General features: G+C 41.3%; 1 protein-coding gene across 6 annotated transcripts in view; it reads left to right on the plus strand.

Moving 5' to 3' along the window:
* cdh23 (cadherin-related 23) overlaps positions 1–23,888 on the plus strand; it is a 155,420-nt gene that overhangs the window by 11,558 nt on the left and 119,974 nt on the right. For all 6 annotated transcript variants that reach the window (XM_046401031.1, XM_046401034.1, XM_046401032.1 and 3 more), the window contains 2 exons: positions 3,124–3,217; positions 6,514–6,588. In XM_046401031.1, the coding sequence (XP_046256987.1) occupies positions 3,124–3,217; positions 6,514–6,588 (169 nt within the window). The remainder of the gene's footprint in view (positions 1–3,123; positions 3,218–6,513; positions 6,589–23,888) is intronic.

Raw genomic sequence — 23,888 nt, forward strand, 5'->3', positions numbered from 1 at the left:
GTCTCAGTAGTGTTATTTCAAATGGCACTGAAACATAACCATAGTGGAATCAGGAATATTGTCTACGGAAGATTAACAAACATACAAGGCATTCGGAGGGTCACTTCACCTGAGTCACAAAGAACGCACTTTCCCCACCGAGCCCTCAACGTATCTTGCCGTTCAGACAGTTTCAGTTTGATTTGCTGAGATTCTGACACATAACATATGCAGCTGTGATTTCTTCCAGCGTTCACAAGACAACTCAATTAAATGTATTTTTTTGTGGTGGTGAAATTATTATGAAATGACATTTAAAAAAGCTCTGCAGCAAAGTCTCTTTTCAGCAACAAAATCCTGTTTTAGATCTATGTCCACAAACATGTTGTGGATATATATATATATATATATAAAATATTGTTTATTTTTTTTCAAATGTCGGTTTTCAGTGCATTGATCATTAGAGATTAAATTCATTTTACCTAACTTGCATTGGTGTGGGGCCATAAAACCTTACAGGTGATATCTAAAAACCAGGGAAATCCAAACTTTTCTGCATAGTAAAATACCCAGGGGTAAGCTGAAAAATCATTGTTTGTGATTTGGGTTAAATGAACACTTTTGTGTTTATCCCTCAAGAAGCAACTGGTCAGAAGCTTTAAAATTAATTTAATTTTTAAAATTAATTCAGTTTCATTTCCTTTTAAAATTACTTTGTCTTTCAAGTGTGGAGAGTGACAAAAAAGATAGCAAAAGGAACAAGAAACACAATAAATTAACCTGGTACAATTGATGTTAATTGACAATAAAATGGTACAGAAGCAAGAAGTAGAAGTAACTGTATTATTTATAAGTTAATATCAATAACCTTCATGTTTGTAATTTGCTCAGACAGGCTGAAGTCTAGAATAATCAACACAACTCAGGTTACTCATATACTGACAATCTAACACCCTAGTTATAATAAAGTGCATATTAAATTTGTGGGGTTACTTTATTTGTGAGAATGTTTAATATTGAATCCTCCTGCATCATGGGGAGATCTGAGAGCCGGATGCCGCCGCAGGAGGACTGCTTGTATTTTCCACGGCTGCCTCAGCTCTCTCAAACCCAACATGTCTACTTCAACAAGTATCCATCACTCATATTCACTCATTCGTCATTGCAGAAATGTCCTTTAGCATTTGGAGGAAGGATTAGTGAAGAGGCTGACTGAGGCCTGGTGTGTTTGTGTGTGTGTGTGTGTGGGTGGGGTGGGGGGTGGAGGGTGGAGGTATTGGAGAGAAAAAGGGTCAGTTGTGTGGCAGACAACAGTGACATCTGATATTAATCAGTTTGTGGGTATTTGTGTTTCTACTGAGAAAATCAATAGTGCATGATCTTTTTTTTATTTAGAAAAGCATGTGGAAATGAAAACTTGAATTAAATGTGTTTTCATTCAGCAGCAAGGACTTAAAAAAAAAAAAAAAAAAAGAGACGGTCTGCTTGTTCGATGCTCTGTGTGCAATTATTTTATTTTTTTCAGTGTGGAGAGTTGGGAATGGACTTTATTGATTGTCCTCATCCAGACTGATCAACCCTAACTGAGTATCACAGGGGAACACATGAAACACTGAAATTTTGCCCTTAGGTCTTGTACCTTGCTGTGTTGTAGTAACTGGGTTTGATAGACTGTGTATGTCTTTACATGAGGCTACTTAAAGAGTTCCAGGGTGTCCAAGTCATGCTGCCTCCGGGGTGTTTATAAGGAAATCCAGAGTTTTTGTCCAGTAAAGGCCAAGTTGTGTAAACGTGTAGGCTGTTTGTCATCAGCTTTCTATTTGAGCTTCCCACTGAGTTGAGACAATATCCTCTACTAGAGGACCATAACTGTGTTGGTGAGGAAAGGGTATATAAGGAGGGGATGAGCGGGGGTGCGGGCAAGGTCTTCAGGGCCCAGCAAGGGAGACGGATAAATGTGTATGAGCACAGAAGGAAGGGAAAATGAAATGAGGGAGGGATGGAGAAAAAAATAGCAGCAGACATAGCCATGCAGCTTGCATTGTTACAGAAAGTGAATTGCAATAATGCTGAGGAAACAAGAATGCAAATGAAAACAAATATGGCTATTCAAACTGACACACGTGGTTATTATAAGTGCGCACACACACACATATACACACAATAAGCAGTGACAGCCTATTCTTTACCTGTTGTCTTTTTCTCGCTCACCTGTAAATTTTAACTGCTTTGCCTGAATCGAATCTACAACATAAAAAAACACCACAGCAACAGGACAGCATGCAGCAACACAACGCAGCATCTGTACTGTATTTTACTGCTTCTCACTCTGTGTGAGCTGAAACATAGTGGACTTTAGGGAATGCAGAAAGATAACCCTTCAAAATTGAATTGTCACTGAATGAGTTTGGCAACCAGTGAGGCCTTCCTGAGACAAGTGATGACGGTGTGAGTGGGGGAGCAAACTGTGGGGGGAGGGAGACGGACAGAGAGGTCATCTCCAGTGCCTCCCCAGCTGCTGCAAACAATCAAAACTTTACCAGAATCTGTAAGTTTAATGCACAGACAGTTGTGCAGCACTTTACAGGTAAATAGAGGCTCTTCCTCTAATTACAGTGACAGTAAAAACCTCTTGGCAAACACTCTCACTGTGAATGTACTCCACTTTCTACACGTTAAGTTTCATTATTTTATCAATTATGACCTGACACTTGGTTCAGGGGTGCTGCACCCCTTTTGAACATGTAACTGGAGTTGTGTTTTTCCTCTTCACACTAGGAAATATTTTCTTTTGTTGTTGTTTTTTCATCAGATTAAATTAATAGTGCAATGTCTCAATTATGGCAATTTAACAGTGTGCACTGTAAATGAGCTGTGGCTGTGAATTATCCTTCATAGACACCCGACTTCTAGCAGACACACACTCTCTCTGTTACTTGAAGCATGCTGTGCAGCAAATTTCTTCTTCTGTCCTCTGATTGTACTGATCACCACTTTGCCTACTCACTTAACAGAGTAATCACCTAACATAAAGGAGATGAAATGCAGTATCTTTGGTGGCTAGACTGAATCTGCACTGTGGATAATCAGCTCACCAAATCATAGTGACGGTGCAGTGTTCTGTGTCTGGGTTTGCCCCATCAGGTGCAGGTGATGTCGTGGAGTGTGGGTTTAGGCGGCAGGATGACCTTTGCCAAGCTCCTCCTTCCCTTCCTCATTCTTCAGTCTTTCTGTGAAGGTGAGTCCTCTCCATTACAAAGATTGAATATATGTAAATCTGAACAGACTGAGTGGTGATGGTGAAGTCAAGACATTTATGCTGCATTACTTATACAATGACCCTGATCCCTTGTTGCGTGCATACATTCTTTTTAATGTATTGTAGCTTCTGAGTGGCAAAATAGAAGAGGACACTTGGAGGCTTTTTCTATAAATACCTGCAACAGTGTGAATTTGAAGCTGAATAATTGAAAAAGAGTTAAGTCAGACTTTACCGAATAAATGAACATAGGTGTAAAAATATCACTGCGGCATCAACATAGAACTATAAATCTACCTTCGTTAGTCAAATATAGCATTATGAATAAATATGGTGTGGTTTTAATCAGTGACTCAGTAAATTATGAATATCTTCCAGGCTACAGCATAAGAAGCTAAAAACTAATTAATTTTCGAAGTTTTACAGCACCTCTCCCACTTCCTTCTCAGCTCTGCATTAACTGTCTGAAAGGATTTTCTGTCCCTCACCTTCTGTCTTGCATAATGTCTCACATTATTGTTCATCTTAAGATCTGCTTTAAAATATTTGCCTCCGTGCTGAGTGTGTTTCCGCGAGGGCATGAGGGAGACAAATAAAGGGAGAGAGAGAGAGAGAGATTTGATGTTGTGGAAAGTCACAGCAAGTGTCTCTCAGTGACAGGCAGGAGACACCTCCAATCACACACAGCGCTGAAGCAGTGGGGGAAGTTATTAAGTGAATGCCAAAAGCTCTTTCCATCAACTGCAATGAGTTTATCAAGGCCTTTTTATATCTCTAGAGTCGTGCAGCCTCTCTCCTCTCACACTTGTGAGGTGAGTGTGAGAGGCGGGAGGACCCTGCGATTGCTTTCTGTGTTACCTCTGTCTTCTTTTCTCCCTCCCCTCTGCTTTCTCATGCCAACCCATTAGCCCGCTGACCCTGTGCCCCTCTTTGGTGCTACCTCCCCGATCCAGCAAATTGGATTGATGATCGGTGCAGTGATTATTTTGTGGCTGTAATCTATCTGCATTCCACTACCCAAGCCCGGCACAGTGCCTCGTAGTAATTAAGCCACAGGTGTGGACGGGAGCTTGTTAACCCTCCTCCCGCAAAGCACTCTCCATGTTCTTGGCACCCACTAAGAGCCACGCTGACAAGTCAGAGATAAGCATCTTCTTCCGCACAGGCGGGCACACAGTAAAGCTCTTTTCACTTTCAAAGCACCGGTTCACTCTGTGAAACGCTCTCACTTCAAGCAAGCCAGTTTCCCCTTCTCTCGCTTCAGTGTCTCTGTGGTCTGCCGCCCAGCTCAGTTGATCAAAGACCATCAGCTTTGTTCCCTGATCTTCCCAACAAAACAGCTTGTATCACACCACAGAACCCTGCCCAAACACCACAGACTATTAACCCTAGAAAGTGTGTGGCTCTAACATAATGATACTCCATTTTATAGAGAGAAATCAGTATGAGCTGAATCTAATTTTTGCCCGAATATACCAATTGCGCATTTGCTGTGGTTGAAAATAAACATGTGCAGGTAATGAATATTCAACATTTCAAGTTTTTTTTATCCCTTCACATCACAGTGTTCAAGATTTAAAGCTTTAGTTTGTGAGAAGTGAGCTTTTGTAACATTAGTTTTCAGACTGATGCAGTGTTACAAATAGACCACAGTGTTGAATGGTTTTCATGGACCCTGGAGGCATGAATGACTTCACCCACAGACGGACCATGTAACGTTTCATTAGAGTTAAAGCATAAAAATAATGATCAAAGCTGCAATTGATGTTCTCTGCTTACACTGTTTTGCACTGACTGCTTTTGAAAGTGGTTATCTGTAAAACCTTTTCTTTTCTTTTCTTTCTTTCTTTTTCTTTTTTTTTTAAGTATAAATAAGAAGTGTTACTCTTATTTATACTTTTTATACCTTATCTGAATTTGACTGGATTATATCTGCAGAGGAGTTGTTATTGTTATTGTTCAAGGTCAAGTTTACATGATTGTTCCTCTGCTGAGTGATTGATGTGCCATAGAAGTATGTCTGACATAGGCACGGTCAATACACATGCACAAGTTAACAGATTTGCACAAGTTACAAACAGTAAAATATATAAAAGACAGAGGACACGTTAGAGTAGGAACAAGAGAAACAATTACAGCCCTACAAACTGGTGGTCAGGTAAAAGGCTGCTGTACAAAAAATAATGCAGGGTAAATCAATGAATGTTTTCAGTGAATGTCAGAACTTGAAAACTGCAGGGCAGTAATTTAACCTTGAGGGGAAGGAGGTGATCCTCTTTTTCCTCATCATCATCATGATCACCACCACATGGTGGAACTAACTGGTTTATCTGATCTGCTGGATCCTGTAATCTTACTGTTCTTGTTTGTTGTTCTTCCCATTTGGCCCCTTTTTACATTTGACACTGAGGTTTTTAACAGACTAAAGAGGAAGTTGGGACGGATTATACATAGGATTTATTGTTGAGAACTATGAGCTGCTTCTTAACCTAGGATTTTACCAGTTTCCTGAGACAATGGCAGTGACCCATTTTTTCCACATTACAATGCTTGTATTACCATTCAGAGGTACACAGGCTGCACTGGGTACATACCAGCTTGAACATCTGACAGTAGTGAATTTAAAGGATTGTCTGTGTTGCCAAAAGGCCAAGATCAATGGTACCAAGTGGAAAAATGTTCTAAGCCCGGCAGTCTTATAAATTAAAGTTACCCAGCTTTCAGGCTCTCCTGGCCTAATGTTACCTCCAGATGAGATCACATCAGTTTAAAGGCTGGGTGATTAAAATATTTGGGAAGCTATGCACTGCTTTCTGGGATGGAGACAGAACGCTGAAAGTAAACAGTTTTAAGTCAGTTCCTCTTTCTGAACCTCTGTCATTACTTAAGTGTTGATATTTTTGCCTTTGAGGTGCAGTTTTTTGGTTTAAGTGCTCATTGAACTGGTGTTTTTGCACCTATACATCTTAATGATCACTTGACAAATGCAGATATTACATTAATTTTTCATGGGCACAACAAGGTGTAAAAAAACAACAACAAAAAAAAAAACCCCAAGCAAACAAACAAAAAAGAAAAACTGCCAGACAAATTTTACACCTAAAAAGTTCTACCCTGGAGGTTTAAGTAAGCTACCAGTCTTTACTTTAAATGCATTTCCTTAAATTGGTATAGTAATGATCATTTATATGGAACAGCCTAATCAAAACACTAATCTCAGTGGATAGTTTTTGGCCTAATTTTAATTACCATTCTTCCCCCTCTCTTTATCACAGGCTCCAACCAGCCACCGCGCTTCCTGAACTACTTCTTCTCGACCTACCTTCTCATATATGAAGATATGCCCGTCGGTGAGTCTCTGTGGAGTCCCAACGTGTTGTATTTTGATGGATCTACACTGTCTAGAGAAAGTACAGTAAAGCTGTTTTGGGGATTGCTTTACCAACATGTTTACCACTCATACATGGTCTGTGCTCTGCACCCCTTGAACATAAAGTGAGAAAGAGAAAGCGAGTGAAGAGGACTGCCATAAAAGACATGGACAATAATGCCAACAGATGCCCCTATCAGAATGCTTGTCTGTGTGTGGTGTGCTTGTCTGTGTGATGAGAGGGAAACACCAGGGCACAGTCATTTCAGTGATTTTCATTTTAATATATAGCTGACAAAAAAGAAACCTGGGATGTTTTGGATATTTCTTGTTGTGGTGTTCATGTTTGAATGAAAGGGTTTGGGGTTATTATAAACTTGCTTATGTGTCCAACTGCTGTTGGGGGCGGTTGGGGGTTATGCTATAAACACCAGACATGGTTGAGTCGGATTCCTCCTGTATTATTCTCCCTCTTATTTATTTTTTTTTTCTGTCATTTTTGTTGGTTGCGGTGATTGACAGGGCAATTTGGAGATGTCTGGCTTTTCATCATCTCTGAGGGTGTCAGTGGCTTGGAATTAAAATCCTTTATATTGGATTGATTTTCTAGGAGTTTGTTTTTTTTTTTTTTTATCACATGACCTTTACACTCTGTCAGTCTGTCAACACACCCAGTCCCAGTTCCCTTATCCACGTCTACACCTTCAGAGTTGCTGTGTGTGAGCATGTATGTGTCACAGGCACGGGACAACATATAGATTTTTTTTTTTTTTTTTTTTTTTTTTGCTTTTTCAATGTTTTTTTTGTTTTCTCTTGGTCATAGAAGTTCAAATACATCACCAAGTGTCTATCATCACTATCCCAGTCACTCCGACTTCAGCACCATCTCCATCAGCATCATCATAGTTGCATGTTTTGTACTGCAGCCAGGAAAGGTTATAGTATCCCACTGAGCCTACAGTAAATCATCATCATCATGACCCCAAACATCATTACCCTCATTGTTCCCTTGTACTCCAACTTTGTCCAACAGTGCTAAGCAGTTTCTGGCAGGAGGCCATCATTTCTCCAGTGGGCTTGTGTTCTAACCAGTGAAGGACATGGATGTGTTGGTGGGTTGCGTTGCTAATTTCCCTAACTACTCTGTCCAGGTTGCCCTCTAGCCATGAATCATTGTGTCCTCTCCTCAGGCAGCTGGGCTTTGCTCCAGCAGAGTCTTCCACTGGCCCAGAGAGCTGTCAGTCATGTCTCTGGCTCAGCCTGTGATGGCTTATTCAGTGGTGTGATTATGAGGGCAGGCTGAGTGATTGGACAGTGACAATTTGTCAAGATTATTGTTTATTAGCTCAGCAGATGCCCTCGTCTAGGAGGCCCTCCAATTCATAAACACACATGAACACACAGACAAAAAAAACACACAAGCCAGCGAGTTGTGTGTGTGTGTGTGTGTGTGTGTGTGTGTGTGTGTGTGTGGGGACATGTATTCCTGTGGTTGTGTTGACAAATATCTGTTTACACAGTCATGTTGCGAGGGCTTACTTATGGGGACAAAACGCAAGTCCCCATAGTGTAAACCATTAAATATTAGGGTGAAGACTTGCTTTAAGGTTAAGTTAAGGCTAGAGTTAGGATTAGGCAAGTAATGTTTATTGTTATGGTTAGGGGGTGGTTAAGCCTCCAGGAAGTGACTGTAAGTCTATGTAATGTCCTCAAAAGTGATGGAAAGTGTGTGTGTGTGTGTGTGTGCGTGCATGCGTAAAGTTTGTGACACTGTAGAGAATAGCATAAGATCTTTTTCACCACAAACACCCACATGTTTCCTCACACACAAATTCAAGATTACTTATCATCCAGCACACTGGCTTAATAGAGTAGCCCAGCAGCAATTTCAGTGCTGACATCGCTCTTACCCCTGATTTGAATAAAGGGTAGATTGAAAATACATATTTTCTCATCTCAAGGTTCACTGGAAAGATTGTGCAAAGAATAAAGAATTATTAAATTGGACTTTCAAAGCACAATGGAGGCGTTTAATAATATTCAAACCTCCATACGTTCGTTTATACTTCGTTAGGCCATTATTTTATCACAAATTTGATGAACATAAATGAGCACCTGTCTGACTGAAGCCAAATGGCGTGACGTGAACCCAGTGATCAGGTTTCCACAGCCACTCTGATTGGTTGCATTCAGGTACGATGGAGGTTTGCAGGCTTAGTCTTAGTGAAGATGTAACAGCATGTGAGCAGCTTGTGTATTGACTGCCACATGCACAAGAGCACCATGGATACTGTATGACAGAGATTAGTAAAGCAGACATGCCTCAGTTAAAATTGGTCTGTATGCATGTGCGCACACTCACAACTTTATGTAGCCTTGTCTAGGGAGCAGATCAGTGACTTCAACTCATGGCCAGTAGCCCCAGCTCCGTATGGCAGGCAGGGGCACATGATTATTTATCAGAGAGATGAGGGAACACATCCGAACACCATGGATATTTGATCTGAGACTACACCCTTCGCACTCCTCTCCCCCTCTCGCAAGAGGTTTGATTGAGGAACTAACACAGGGTTTTTGAAAAATGATGCACAGATGTGTGCTGTAGGGGTATGTGTAACACAATGGGAGAAGACCCTTACCCAGTGTGAACTCACACCTCTGGCTTATGTAGTGTTCTCTACCTCTGAGTCAAGTACAGTTTTCATTATTTTTCATGCAGGAAAACACAGAGCCCTCAGTTTGATACATGTCTGAGACTGAAGAAAAGACAAATCTGTAGTCCCCTCTGGTATGAGTGATGTCTGTGATGCGTGATTAGGCTGCATTAATGGTTTGCTGTACACTGCAGTGACATGATGCATCAGGTGATTTATTTAAATATTAAAAGAAGAAATATCGTATGGTGTTTCAGCCAAAACCCTCATTCTATTCATGTTTGTTCTCTGCTGTCTGCGTGTTCTCTACTGTGCATGTGTGCACATCCATCCACATGCGTGTGTTTACGTTTCACACATTTTTTCGTTACATATAGGCATTGGGTTCATTCACTTTTAAGTGGGGGGTGGGGGGCCAGAGGAGCTGATGTGTAAATGCAGTGGCAGATAACAGTGTGTGTTGTGTCAAGAAATGGGATGTGTAATTAGACTGAGAGAACACTTTGATTAAACGCTCTCATCTCCTAATCCACTTTGCCCTGATTCGGCAGATTAAGCTCTCTACTGAGTAATTAACTTGTGAAAAGAACACAACATTTGTTCAAAATAAGAAACTTCCACACTCGACTGGGATGGTTTGTGTATGTCTTGTAGTTTTTGCCAATTGAGCATAAGTCTTCAAATTTGGCTTAGGCTAACATTATTAAAACATGTTCGTTTATACGGCATGAGTTATTGCCTATGTGCATTCAAATTCAATTATTTTTACTGAGGAAGTAAGAAGTCTCAAAGGGCAGGCCGTAAAACAGAGCAGCTTCTGGCACTATTCATTAGGTGAGTGAATGAACAACCATTTCAGTCATTGTGATTCATTCTTATCCATCAGCACACTTTTGTGATTTTGTCATCACACAATATAGCATGATATTTCCAGTGAAAAGAACTATAAAAACAAAATAATACTTGTTTTCTGTTTCCCACACAATGGACAAATTAAACGCATGAGGAGGGACCAGCTCTGATTTCAGCCCACATAGACTTTTCAGGGTTGAACATTGCTTCTTTTCACCTGCTTGGTCGAGTAAGTTGGTCAGAAACCCACTTGACTAAAGTAAATTTTTACTTGTCCCAATACAAATTGATGTTTTGTCGGCCACATTCTGTAATGCGAGCCAACTAAAGTCTGTTTCTAGGATAACTGAAATGTTTTCTTTTGCATCTTTTGCTTCCCTGCAAAACATTTACAATGTACAACTTTCAACATAGATGAGAAGGCAGGTACTGTCACCATCAGCTCCTTAAAAAATGGTGTGTTAAATTTTCTCTCTCTCTCTCTTTTTTTTTAACAGCGTATTTTATGGTATATATTTGTTTTTCTCCAACAACGCCAGCAGGAAAGCACTACTCAAGAGCTAAGACTCTTCATTGGACATTTTTTATGCTCTAGTCCTTTGTATCAAATGCATATTGAATCTTAGCCCATACGAGGATGCCTTTTCCTTCTCACTCGCTCCCCTCTGCTCCCTCAAATTCTTCTACTGCCACAGTAACTACCTTGCACTTTTAATTAGCTCCATGGCATTCCTAATTCAATAATAATTAAGGAGCAGGAAGTAGCCTCCAGGAACAACTTATTAAAGCCTTCCCCTAAACGTGTTGATAATGTCTGCCAGTTCCCCACTGTCAGCTGCCTAGTGCACTCTACATTAACTGTGGCTTGTCAACACTCCCTCCTGCGGACACTGTCTCTCTGTCTCTCTTTTGCAACTGTCTGATTTAGTGTATTGACTGTGTTAGCTGCAGTCATTAACAAAGCAGTATTCATAACTATTGCTAGCTATTGCAGATTGATAATACTGTGATGTGAATGCTCCTTTATCTTGACAGGACTACTGCTCCCTGATATTGAAGCTTTAGCTAACATCTGAAAGCAGACCTATCTTTCTTTGCTCTATTTGTTGATTAATATCTCGAATCATGAAATCATCCTTTGACTGAGTGTGTGACTACCCTGAAGTACAAATAAATAAAAACCAAGAAAATAGTTTGTAACAGTTGCTTTTTAACTTTTTCTGGCAAGTGCTGCCATTGCTCTCTGGTTTTAGGTATTTAAAAATTTTGATTGAACTGTGAAATTTGATGGCTTGGAGTTGCTCTTATACCAGTTAAAATATATATACACATTTTAAAAGCAGACATTACAGTTTTTTAATGTTTGGAGCGAATGACCTCTTTACCAGGCAGACCCTTCCGATGCACATAACTGACCGATCAGCTGATGTTCAATCACATCTGTGAAGGAAACCCAAGTATGGACACACTGACGCTCCATCTGTGGCTCTGGACTGCTATTTCAGTGAACCTTTTAACACATTTTGGATTAAAACCTCTCTTTCTCTTTGTCTCTCTCAACTAACATTAAGGGATTTTGTCCCATTGCTCTACCTCCTGTCACTGACATATTTTCACCCATCCTCACAAGATGTCCTTTTTGGAAAGTGTCTTGAGGGTGTGTTTACACACAGCTTCAGAGAAGTGGTATATTTATACGTTTATTATTTTATTTATTATTGACAAAGGTTAATTGTTGATGCATGCCTGCATATTGTGGTGAAAATTAAATTTAGAAAAATGGTCACAAAAAATAAGTGGTTGATTAACTAAAGAAAACAGTACATCAAAAACGCAATAAATTATGCTTGAGCATCCAACATGTAAACGCAAGAAAAACTACATTAATAGCAGGAGGAAAAATGTTATGCTTCCAAGGGATTAAAACTTAAACATGTCTGCTCTTCCCCTAAATGTGTTATGTTTTCTCCACAAAGAAAAGTAGTCTAAAACCATTCAAATAAGCCTGAACTCTCTGTTTCTTTCTAGACATTTTAAATATCTGAAATTACCTCATCATGTTAGCAGATTGTGTCGCAGAAAACTATGCAACATCCAAGAATATTTTGCCTGTTCTTTACCTGTGAGAGCATATAATTTAGAGCAGAAAGGGAGGCACAGAAACGAAATATGAGTATTGGTAAAATGAAAGGGTAATCGGAGTATTGTCAGGGGGAGGAGGTGGGGAACAGTTGAATTGAGTCCCTGTTCTGGGGATGGTGGCTGGCATTCAGTATAAGTGCTCTAGATATTTCTTATTTTCTACTGAGCCGGGCAGTACAACGGTCTGTTTCTGCTCCTGCTTTCAGCCTTCATTTAGCCAAATTGGAATGTGATGCCTGTGTCCTCTCTGCATCTCTGGCAGCTGCCGTTGTCTGTCGCTGTTTGTGAATTTGAGACGGTGACTGTGCTGTGTGCATGAGACTGAGAGCGACTATGTGTGTGTTCATGCGTGTGTGTCTTAGTATTTTTAAAATCCTATCTACTTGCAGCAAGAGTGAAGTATTCCTCCCTGTTGAGGTTTGAACCACCTGATCTCAGTGGGAGAGGAGTCCCAACATGTCCGGGAGATATTCTTAATGACTGGAAGTTTTTCTCTCCACGTGAAGATTCTTCGCCTGCCTCACTTTAGGAAGGGGATACGTTTGATCTTCTTACTTCCTGTGACAGCTCTCTGCCGTCATTGAGCTGTTGCATTGACACCCACAATGGCTCCCATAATGCCACCACACTGCCATCCATGAGGGACCTCTGTTTTGGTTTAGTCAATCATCCCTTATCTCTCCCCCGTGGTGCCTTGCTCCCCTCTTCCTCCCCCAGGAAATAATGGGGTCCACGGTTCAGCGATGTCTGCAAACACACCATCCATCATGACGCTGTGCTGCGCTGTATTGTCTGCACTTACCAGGCACGTGATGTGCTAGTGTTATTATGGCTCATGCAAACACTCACAACATTCTAGCTTCTCATTGCAATGCTGCCTCTGAGTTTTCCACAAATGCTAAGCATCCCGCTCATACATAATTTTAATTTTCTCACTTTTCCCTGAACTTGTTTTTTTTCCCCTGACTTTTGGTCTTTTCTGCCTGCACTGTTTATTTTACAAATTATTTTGTCCCATATGCAGGCTTAAATTATGTACAAATCTGGCAGTGGTATAAGAAGCTGATTCATATTTCCAGTGCAGCTTCACGTTTCCAAAATGTTTTAAATAAAATAGGCAGAGCATGTCAGGTCACACATCTGCTGGAACAGGGAAATGGCATTTAAACTTTGGTAATTGACATTCAAATATTTTAATTTGCATTTCATTTATTCCAGTGTCAAATTTCTGTGGTTTGGCTGCTTTAGTCAAAATAAAACTTGAAATTGTATTAACGAAACTTCATGACTTAAATTGATTAATTTTACGGGGTACAGGGAAAGGGTGATTTTAAGAGGCCTCAAACATTATTATTCATTGTGGGTTCACCTGTAAAATAACAGGAGGAGGAGGAGGTCATATATCAGTGTTCAGCTGGTCTTCAGTTACAGCTGCATCAGCCAACATCTTATGTAAGACTTGTTTAGTATTTCTTCCGAGACACTATCTTAGACACTTTGTACTGTAGTGATCTTTCTGCGCTTCCTTTTAAAAAGACTTACTGCTTCTGTGGTGTTGTCTATTCTGTTCAAGTTTTCCTGTGTTACACCCAGACAGGGAGTGAGGATACAGAGAGACAGAGACAAAGATAGGAAAAGTGTGTTAAACAGCTGCAGGCCCTGTGTGTGTGTGTGATAACTCTCTGGCATGTAGAAGTTAATTGAAATTGTCTCTGTGAATGTTGTAAGACGGCAGTTTGAGGAACGCTGCCAAGGCACCCAGAACTGAGCTGACAGGCATTGCTGTGATGGTGGCAGTGGTTAGATTACCTGATCAACCGGGGTTGGTCTCTCATGCAGTCTTTAGTGTGTGGCATTTAGACACACTATCCTGTGCCAGAGGGGAAGACAGTTAACCACAACAGCTCTCATTCTGTGTGTGTGTGTGTGAGGGTGTGAGATAAGACAAGCAGAATCATCAAAAAGAACATCACAATATTTGTGGTAGTGATTCTGGCTGTCCCTTTTCTTTATTCCCTTTATTATCAGCATCGTCACACTGTGTGTGTGTGTGTGTGTGTGTGTGTGTGTGTGTGTGTGTATGTAGAACACTGGAATGCTGCAGATTTAAGCCCAGTTTAATTCCAGCAGTACCAGCAAGTCAAATGATCAAAGTGTGAAGAGGGAATATGAGCACTACTCATACACTGTGTATTTGTATGTTCATGCAGGGATGCATATTTTCCCACTAATGTGAAGAAACTGGTAATTTTAAAACACTGCAGCATTTACTGGAAATGTAACATGGCCATTTTTCTAGTTGTCCTAATTTAATTCATTGTTTCAAGTTTTAGTATTTGTTTACTTATGTTTGTTTGTGTGTGTGTGTGTGTGTGTGTGTGTGCACGTGTGCACACACACACACACGCACATTAGTCCATTCTCCAGCACTGAGAGGTGCATTGCTGGGTGGCAGATCAGCTTCTTGCAGCTGCTTATCTGGCCCAGGTGGGTCATGGCTGATACCTGCCTGAGCCACGCAGAGCAGCTAACCTGGAAATTGATGTTTCACATCAGCGACTACCTCTCCCTGCTCCATTGCAGGGAAGCTGTAGGAGTGAGGAGGGGAAATTCGTGTGTGTGTGTGTGTGTGCATCCTTCTGTTTGTGTATGTGTATTTCTGTGAATGTATCTCAGGGTTTATTTCTGTTACTCTGTGCCGCTTTAGAGATGTACATGGATGCAACAGTCAGTATTGCGACTCAAGTGCAAATACAGTATATTGTTGCTGTTTGTATGTTACATGGGTCTAGATTCCTCAGAAAGTGTTTTTATGCATACAAAAAAAGCCCACTTTTCCAATTAAAGAGAAGATGTAAGAAATTAGAAAAAAGTGAAGAGAAAACCAAATGTCACAGGAAACTCTTAATGGTCTTTGAAAATCAGAAGGTTACAGGTCTCAAATACCACTGATTTCAAAGCGAAAAAAATCTCTTACTGGGGCGTGCATAATGTTCTGAATATTGCTTGCAAAGTGAGTTCCTGCTGAGAGAGGCAACCTGTGTTTAGAGCACTTTAATCACCATATTATGCAGCCCTGTTGATTCCAGGCTTTTCCACCTCACATGTAACCCACACTCTGATTTCTGTAATACCACTGGTCAGACTAGGTTAATATGTCCTTCATTTCCTTTGCATTAGCAAGTGCTGGGACGTCACCTGTGGCAATTTTATTGTTTTAGTTCCAAAATAGCAAATTTGCTAAGAAGTTTGAATTGTTCACATGACAGGCTGGATGAACTTGCATTAGACGCCTGCAGTGTAATATCAACGCTGGTCATCTGAGGCTGGTGTGTATTCTATGAAGAAAGGTTATGTCGTCCTTGTCTTGAAAGCTGACATTTGTTCTCATAAAGGCCAGTGAGCTGGTGCCAGATAGGATTAATTGACAAGTGGGGTGCCTGCACTCTATGCCCCCCCATTTACAGACCAGCGTCTGGCTCACAACTGCTTGGTTTTGTTTACTGGTGATCTCTTTGTCTGCTCCACTGAGGAAGAATGATTTCACTCACTTATTTATGCTCTCTCACCCTGGTTATATGCTCATTATGTTTTCTGCATCTCGCCATTCACAGTAAGCTGGTGCCTCTACGTGCATATACATACGTGCGTTACTTTTGATACTTAAGTGTCAGTAAAGTGTCTGTGCATGTTAACCGTAGGTGTGGTGTTAGGTCGAGAATGCGTGCATTTCTGTGTGTTACTGGTGCATTTACATGTGTTTAAGTACATGTGATGGAGAGTGTGGCAGGCTATAATTGAACTCTCGTCTTATCTCACTGCCGAGAAGGTGTTGACATTTAACAGGCCTCCTTAGAAGCATGGATCTTTTTTTTTTTTTATAAGACAGTCTTGTCTGTTGTCTCTGTATCCCACCCCCCTCTCTCTCTTACACATACAATCTCTTTCCTTTGTGTCTTTCTCTCTACTATTTGTTTCTCTGTGCAGCAGTTTGTCTCCAGTGAGAAGTTCCACTTGCTGACAAATCCTTGGCTTTTCTGCTGTCGGCTATTGTGCATGTGAGATCCTGTGGTTTTTGTAGCTATTCATTTTCCACTGATGCCTGCGTTCACGGCCACACAAACTCACACACTGAAGATAGAAAATACCTAGGTGCTTGTATTGCACCTAGACGGTTCATTTCTAACCCAAAGCTGTCATGGTTCTTTGGCGATGAGAACACAGCACATCTGCTTATGGAGCTGATTTTTTTTTTTTTTTTTGCTGGGAGGAGTGGGAGTTTGTACAGGACGGTGTGAGAGAGGGTGGGAGAGATGAATCGAAAACTGATCAACCAGAGCAGCTGTCATTGCCCAGCTCTCCGACTCACCTCTTCTGTTTTTTTACGCTTCCCCTCATCACTCTGTCCCCCAGATTGACCAAGGAGGTCAATTGCCAATTTGCCAGTGCCAATGTCTTTGTCAGGAAACAATATTAATTTTGGCTAATTAGGACCTGAAGCTAATGAGCACTACAGATAATGAGTTCATTTATAATCCATAAAACAAGTGTGGCGTGTTACGGGATGAAAAAAGCTGTAATGGCATCCTGACATCAGATTTAGGCAGCAGCATGGTAAACAATCTGGACACTCTCTTTTAGATATTCACTCATACACACACACACACACACACACACACACACACACTGTAGACTCTGGATTGTCTGCATTGCAGTCCTCTGCTGGTCAGCTTGAACACATTTTCAGTCAAACTTTTTGGACAGTGACCATCCCACCCCTTCCCTCTTAATATGCCTCTGTCCTGTCTTTTTTTCCCTCTCCCACTGTCTGTCTTTACCCCTGCGTCTCATTGCCTCATTATCTTTCCCCCTGCCATCTTCTGTCTGTCTCATGGGTAAAAGGTGGATCACTTGTGAAAATGGCAGAAGAAAGAGACATAGTGAGAATGTAAAAGACGGGAGGAAGAAAGGATGCAGGGAAAATAGAGGGGAAAAGGGTGAAGGAGCGAGGGACAGATGCAAGGAAAGGTGCAGGAAAAATGTATGGGGAGCTGACAGAAACTGGATGAGAAAGTGGAGGAGACACACACGGAGATATAGATATTGGCACAGGGGGAGATGTGGATGAGAGGGGCTTCACAGCAGATGGACATAAGACAGTGAGAGAGAGAGAGATGAGGAAGACAGCGATGCACTAGTGACTCTGCCCATACAGATGAAGTCCAGCTGGCCTTGGCCTGGCCAGTCAGTCAGCTATACTGAGCTGAGCTGAGCTGAACCAGACGTGTGGAGCACAGTGCAATTCTACAACTGTTACACCATATGGACTGGTGTGAAAACACTATAACAGATACGTTCCAGTGGAGATCACCAAGCTTACATGCCACTGCTAAGTTTTACTACAGAAATCAGATTAGACCACCATGTGGTGTTGTACGAGCCATTCATGTGCTGGTTTAAAGCTGCAACATCTGTTCCTTGAGAACTGGCTGCTGGAACAACAGGGTTTTCCCTGTTAATGTAAATAGATCAATCAGTTTTGTTTTTTTGTTGTTGTTTTTTTTATGTTTTTACTTGTCTAAAAAACAGGGCACTGCTAAAGGACAATGAAAGTAAGAATCCTCTTAGATTCTTAGTGAAACAGATTCCCTAGATTTTAGGATATTTTATATATATATATGGCGCAGATTTGGGATTTTTGGATCCAATTGTATCTGGCTATGCAGATATCTGACAATATAATATTTCAAAGATCCAGCATGTAATCCTCTGGATATTTCATTTTTGACCCTGATGGCCCTGATGGCTGCATCCAATGTTCATGCACCAGTAACAGGGCCCTGATGTTGCATGTTCTGCTTAACATGCCTAAAAAGACCAGAACACATTGTAAATGCTGATGTTCCAAAAGCTACATCAGAATGACTTGATAAGACCAAAGAGTTCACTTGGTAGACTACGATAAACTTACTATTTTTTTCCTCTTGCATTCATATTTTATGATTCTTCAAATGCAGGATACTCATTTTTTCCTCTTATAACTGTCTCACTGTACAGATTAGTCATCACTTTGTTTTTGCTTTATGGTTATAGTAAAATGTAAAAGCAATGGAATGGTTCCCTAACTATAATCCTTGGCTAATAAACTGAATCCGCATGTTTCTCTCTGCTTCAGTGAGAGTGACAACTTTTCTCTGATTTGGAGCTGTAGTATTATATTAAATTAATGTGTACTGTACATACAACCAGTGTTTGAGTAGTGTGGGTAACATTTTATTAATTTTCACAGCGCATGTTTTTTAAGAGCTATGTGGGCTCTTCAATTTATTTAGATGTAGCTCCACTGGTAGCTGGCAGGAGGTTGGTCTGACATGAGAAGATGTGTGGAAAAAATATGAATGCTATCCAATAAACTGACAAACAAGATAAATCTGAAGATGTAGTCACATTATCATTCCTCTGTGCCTGGCAGATGCATCCCAGGCTTTTTCTTATTTCTCGTCCACAGCAGGGAAACAGGTACTGATTCTCAGAGTTTTCACATATTTGTTCTAGCTATATTTGTCAAGAAAAGGAGCCCTTGTTTTCTGAGGCAATACTCCACACTCCACTGACAGCCAGGGCTGGAGGTCAACTCTGAGTTGCCACAGCCTCATTCTTGACCCCGACTCCTGCCATTCCCCAACATCCCCATCTACATCCACAGGGCTGACAGAAACAACATCAGCCTGATATTTCAGTAACACACAGGCCAAATGATAAACATGTAAACGGGATAGAAGAGGGGAAAGGCCAAAAGTGAGTTTCAGTGTGTATGAGTGTGTGTGTGTGTGTGTGTGTGTGTGTGTGTGTGTGTGTGTGTGTGTGTGTATGCGCAGCTGTGCCGCTTCACAATTCGGGTGGCATGTTCCATTACCCAACCATGATTTAGCTCACTCTCAGGTAATAGTCAGCCCTGGTGAGGTCAGCAGAGGGCCAGTGCAGGAGAGTAGGGAGGATGAGAGAGAGAGAGAGAGAGAGAGAGAGAGAAAGAGAGAAAGAGAGAGAGAGAGGCAAATAACAGAATAAGAATGGGATTAAAAACAGAGGTGAGCGGCAAAACTGGATGAAAAGAGCAAGATAGAAAGACAGAGGGGAAAAAAGAGAATTGGGCAGGCGTTGCAAAGTGCCAGTGTTGATGGACATTTTTGGCATGTTGGCAGGAGTGGTGCGGTTTGGGGTGGATGCGTATGTGTTTGGGGCGGGCATTTTGCTTTTGTGACAACGACAGGCCAGACTGGCTCAGCCGTCACTCCAGAAGCCTCAGTAGCACACAGCCACCTGTCCAGTCCTATCAGCGCTGCCTGTGTCCCTCTGTCTGGCCTCCACAAGCAGGATGGAGCGTGACGAGATGATGACAAAAACGAAAGAGAGAGACTGGAGGAATAGCAAGACTGTGATGGGATGGAATAGAAAATAGCAGGAGCACAGAGCTTTTCTGTGTGATCGGAGCTGCGTGTGAATTTGCAGTGACAGGTCTGCCTCTCCTCACCAATGCGTGGGATGACTGTCCACTAATGTCCTTCACTGTCCTCGGACTTTCACAAAGTGATTTGTTAGTCACAGCCTTGTCACTCAGTGTTTTCATCATCTCACCATTTGGGTGTATTCGAAAGCCAATCCTGGGCACATAATCACACGCCTCATCCTCCTCAGTTCACTTTCGACTGAGATGAATCGCTCTCACTGTATGCGGGGCAAATGAATGATTCATAGCTGGACAGCTGAGTCAACTACAAATACACTGTGATAACCAAATGTACTGATGATTTGCATGCTAACACAGTTATTCAGCAACATTTCCATAAGTGCCTAATAGTCTTACTTTATGTGAATTGTTTCATCTTTGCAGTATACCTTTAAGGTATTCATAGTATATCTATTGACGGCATACATCATTGTAGAGATCCCTTGAAGCTAAGGAGAGCAAAACAATACTGACTGCAATCCTCACTTTGTTTATTTTTCAAGTACAATCACAGTGAAGATTTTGATTTTAAGCTACAAAACCATTCGTTTTTAACATTTTACCATAAGCCACAGCCTAGTCTCTACTAAAGACAATCGTGCCCTAATAGAATACATACTATTCTATACCCACAGTATCAGTCATGGTAACCAAAGCTCAGTAAACAAAACATTTGCTGTTCCCTTTGGTTTCCTCCAAGATTCTTTAATTTAACATGTGTACAAGATGCCCTTTAGGAAGTATTTTGTGTGTGCTCATGTTATTACAACTGTGTCTCTCTACATATACAGTATGGGTGTTTTTCACACCTTTATAAATCCATGTATTTACAGTGTGTTCACTTAAAAGCTGCACGCACGCACACACACACACACACACACACACACACACACACACACACATACATTTAGGATGTGTGATCTAGCAGGTGTGTATTTCTCTCAGGGATGGTTAAAGGAAAGGCAGAGGGTGTTCACCTCCCATCCGTGACAGATTTAGTCATAAATCTGTTGGATTAATACACAGCCTCCCAAGGACTCTCGTGGTGTGTGTTGTTGAAACACAGGAGTCACTTAAAGCCGGACTCCCGGCACTATTTGTCTTCGGCTCTCTTCCCCATCACGGTTATTGATGTCACAAACACACATGTGCTCCTGTACGACACACACACTCACACAAAGGAGAGAAGGCCAAAGGAAAATGGAGGAAGGGTAAATGAGAGGAAAATGAGAGAGAATTTGGTAAATGTCTTGTTTCAAAGGAGCTATTAAAGTGTAAGGATTTCTTTGTGATAAATTAGCTATTTCCAAAGCAAAAATCCAGTTGTAAATCATACCCAGTTTTTAATATGTAAATTGTATTCATCTGCATGAGTTGTGTCAATTTGACATGTGTTGCATTTGTTTATTTGTGGCACAAAAGCTTGCAAATATAATCAGTGAGCTATTTCTTTTCTTTGCTTCTTTTTTATTACTAGCTGTCTAATTGACCTCCCTGGGGAAAAGGCTTTACTGTCACTCTCTATGACTGCCTTCATCCTACAGGGAAATAAACTATCTGCATGCATCTTATTTTCAGCTATTAAAGATGCCCCCTGAACACATACACCTCTCTTTGTATGGAAATAGAGGTCCAAGTAACCAGTTTCTGGCTGCCACATTATTGTCTTTCCAGGTAGATCTGCTCAGTTTATTTCCACATCCAACTGGCCTCCCGGAAGGAGCCTGAATCTCTAGACATTAATGCAGCACACAGCACCATAAGAGGAGAAAGCGGCATTTCAGCTGATTTCCATCTTATTTCTGAAAAAGAAGGAAGTTTAATTTGTTGTGTGTTTGACTGGAGGTGAGAGTGCGAGTTAATGCATGTGTCCCCAAGAGGTCTTTTAAAAGGATGAGGCTGAAACAAAGACTTGCCCTGACAGAATCAGTTTTGTTAATAACCCCTAAGGTGCTTCATATGAGCCAGATTGACTCAAACAGTTGGGGTCATACGCTGATCTGACTGCAGAGGATTTTGGCTTCGAGGTGCACTCTGCCTCATCAATGCTAGTTCCCCTCTTCAGTCATTAACAGTCGAAATTAAGTGCAGTGCATATATGTGCTGTTTGTACTGTAATGGGCACAGTTAACAACTTTGCTTTTGTTTGTCATTTTAACTGAAGTGGTATTTCTGCATTTCTGCATCAGCATATGACTGTATATTGTAGATCTCTCAGCGCAGAGATTCAAAACAGATGCTGGCACTCATTCACTTGCTGTAATAATGTCGTGCATGAAACATTTTGTTATAATGGCACACAGTCAATTAGTGGGACATGGTTTTGTGGGCTCCCTCCTTAGCGCCCTCCCTGTTATGCCAGTCCTGGTGCTGAACAGTATCAACACTATGGCATAGGCTCACGATCGCATAATCACAATTATATGTGACAGATGTGTCTTTCTGTTACTGCTTCTACCCACAGAGTGTACTGCTCGGTATCTCTTCACGTGGTGATATGCATTATAAAGCAGGGAATAAAATACAGACACTGCACCGAATGAGCTCATGCTGTCAGTTAGCTGAAGACCGTATTTGGCCGAGTGAATTTTTGATGTGTTTGATTGATGTGAGGCAGCGTGACTTCAGCTTGGTGTTGCTAATGCGTTTGAAGGCTCTCTTTGTCAGTGGATAGACAGTGTGGTAACATGAGTGGCATCACACTGACTCATCAGCCTACTGATTGTATGACTTCAACCCTGAGGCTCAGTCGCCCTGCCTCAAGACAATTCATCAAGTATTTATACAAAGCAGGTAAAGATCAAGATTTCTTTGTCCTGCCCTTCAGTTAGTCATCCCTCTACTTTGTCTTGAAGTTGCTTCATCTTTTCTTTTATTTGCCTCTGCTTTGGCAGAAAACATACAGCGTATTTCCCATATACCCATTAAGCCCCTGTGCACCACAAAATTCAAAGCTATAATTCACAATATGCCTGAAATTGCAGTCCTGACAGTGCCTGTCCAACTGAATCAGCGCTCAGATGAACTAGAGGTCTAGAGATGTCACCAACATAATAAACAGGGCTTTGGCCTATAGCCCCTTTTCTTTCAGAGGCCTCAGGCCCCAGGGCAGGGCAGAGCCTAGTCCTCGTCTAACACTCACGACTCTTATTGATCCAGCAGGGATTGATGTTCTCCAGCGACAGATTAACAATCCCCATCGGCCCCTTGCCTTTCCTAAAAGGTTGGGCTGAGTAAAACATGTGGCTGCTGCTGTGTGTATGTTAGTAAGTCTTCTCCTTCCCCTCACTTTCAGTGAGTTTTTTTTTAGGCCTGCAACAGTGAAGCAACAAGGTGTTATCTCCATGCAGAAGTCTTTAGACTTATGGTGATGGAGTCTTTTTCTTTTTGTTCTTTCAACTAGTTTCACCACCTCTGTGTTTTCCTCTTTTCTCTTTCCATTTTTTAAAGTTTTTATTATTAATTTAGTCATTTACTGATTGTGGTATGCTTCCATCATTTAGCATGTTTCACTTTTTGGCTCACTCTGCTCTCCAGCTCCAAGCATTTAAACTTAAGTGTTTTATATTTCTCCTGACAAAGTTAAGCCATACTGAGTACATCAGTTTATATTTACTCGTGCATTTCTTCACATGCCCTCACCTGAGCCTTGGTTTTAAAGAACGTGAATAAAACTGTGCCTGAATTCTGGTATCCTGCTTATCACTGAACAAGGCTTTCTCTCACATTTGTATTGGACATTTGGACATGCATGTCTCGAAATCTACCAAGTCAGTATGATAATCAAGTGCTCTGGTTCAGCTCCAGGTGGTTTGTTGCTTTTATCTCTGCTTTGGTTGTTCTGCTTTGACCATACTGCCTGGATACATAGGGAAAGCTGGGGATGCAGTATTTGAGTTTGCAGAGAGAGTGAGAGGTTCAGAGGACAATGAGAGAGAGCAAGGTGAGGCAGAGGAATGATTCCTCCGGCCCATCGCTCTTGTCGTGAGAGCAGTGTTGCGGAGTAGAGGAGAAGGGGAGGGGCAATGTTAATGTGCACTGTATCATTCATAACAGTAATACTGGCATCACTTGCTGCTAAATAGCATCATTTGTCAGGGAAAGGGCTTGGTGCCACAATGTTAC

The sequence above is a fragment of the Scatophagus argus genome, chromosome 10 (assembly GCF_020382885.2).
Source record: "Scatophagus argus isolate fScaArg1 chromosome 10, fScaArg1.pri, whole genome shotgun sequence".
In the NCBI taxonomy this organism is placed as follows: Eukaryota; Metazoa; Chordata; class Actinopteri; family Scatophagidae; genus Scatophagus; species Scatophagus argus.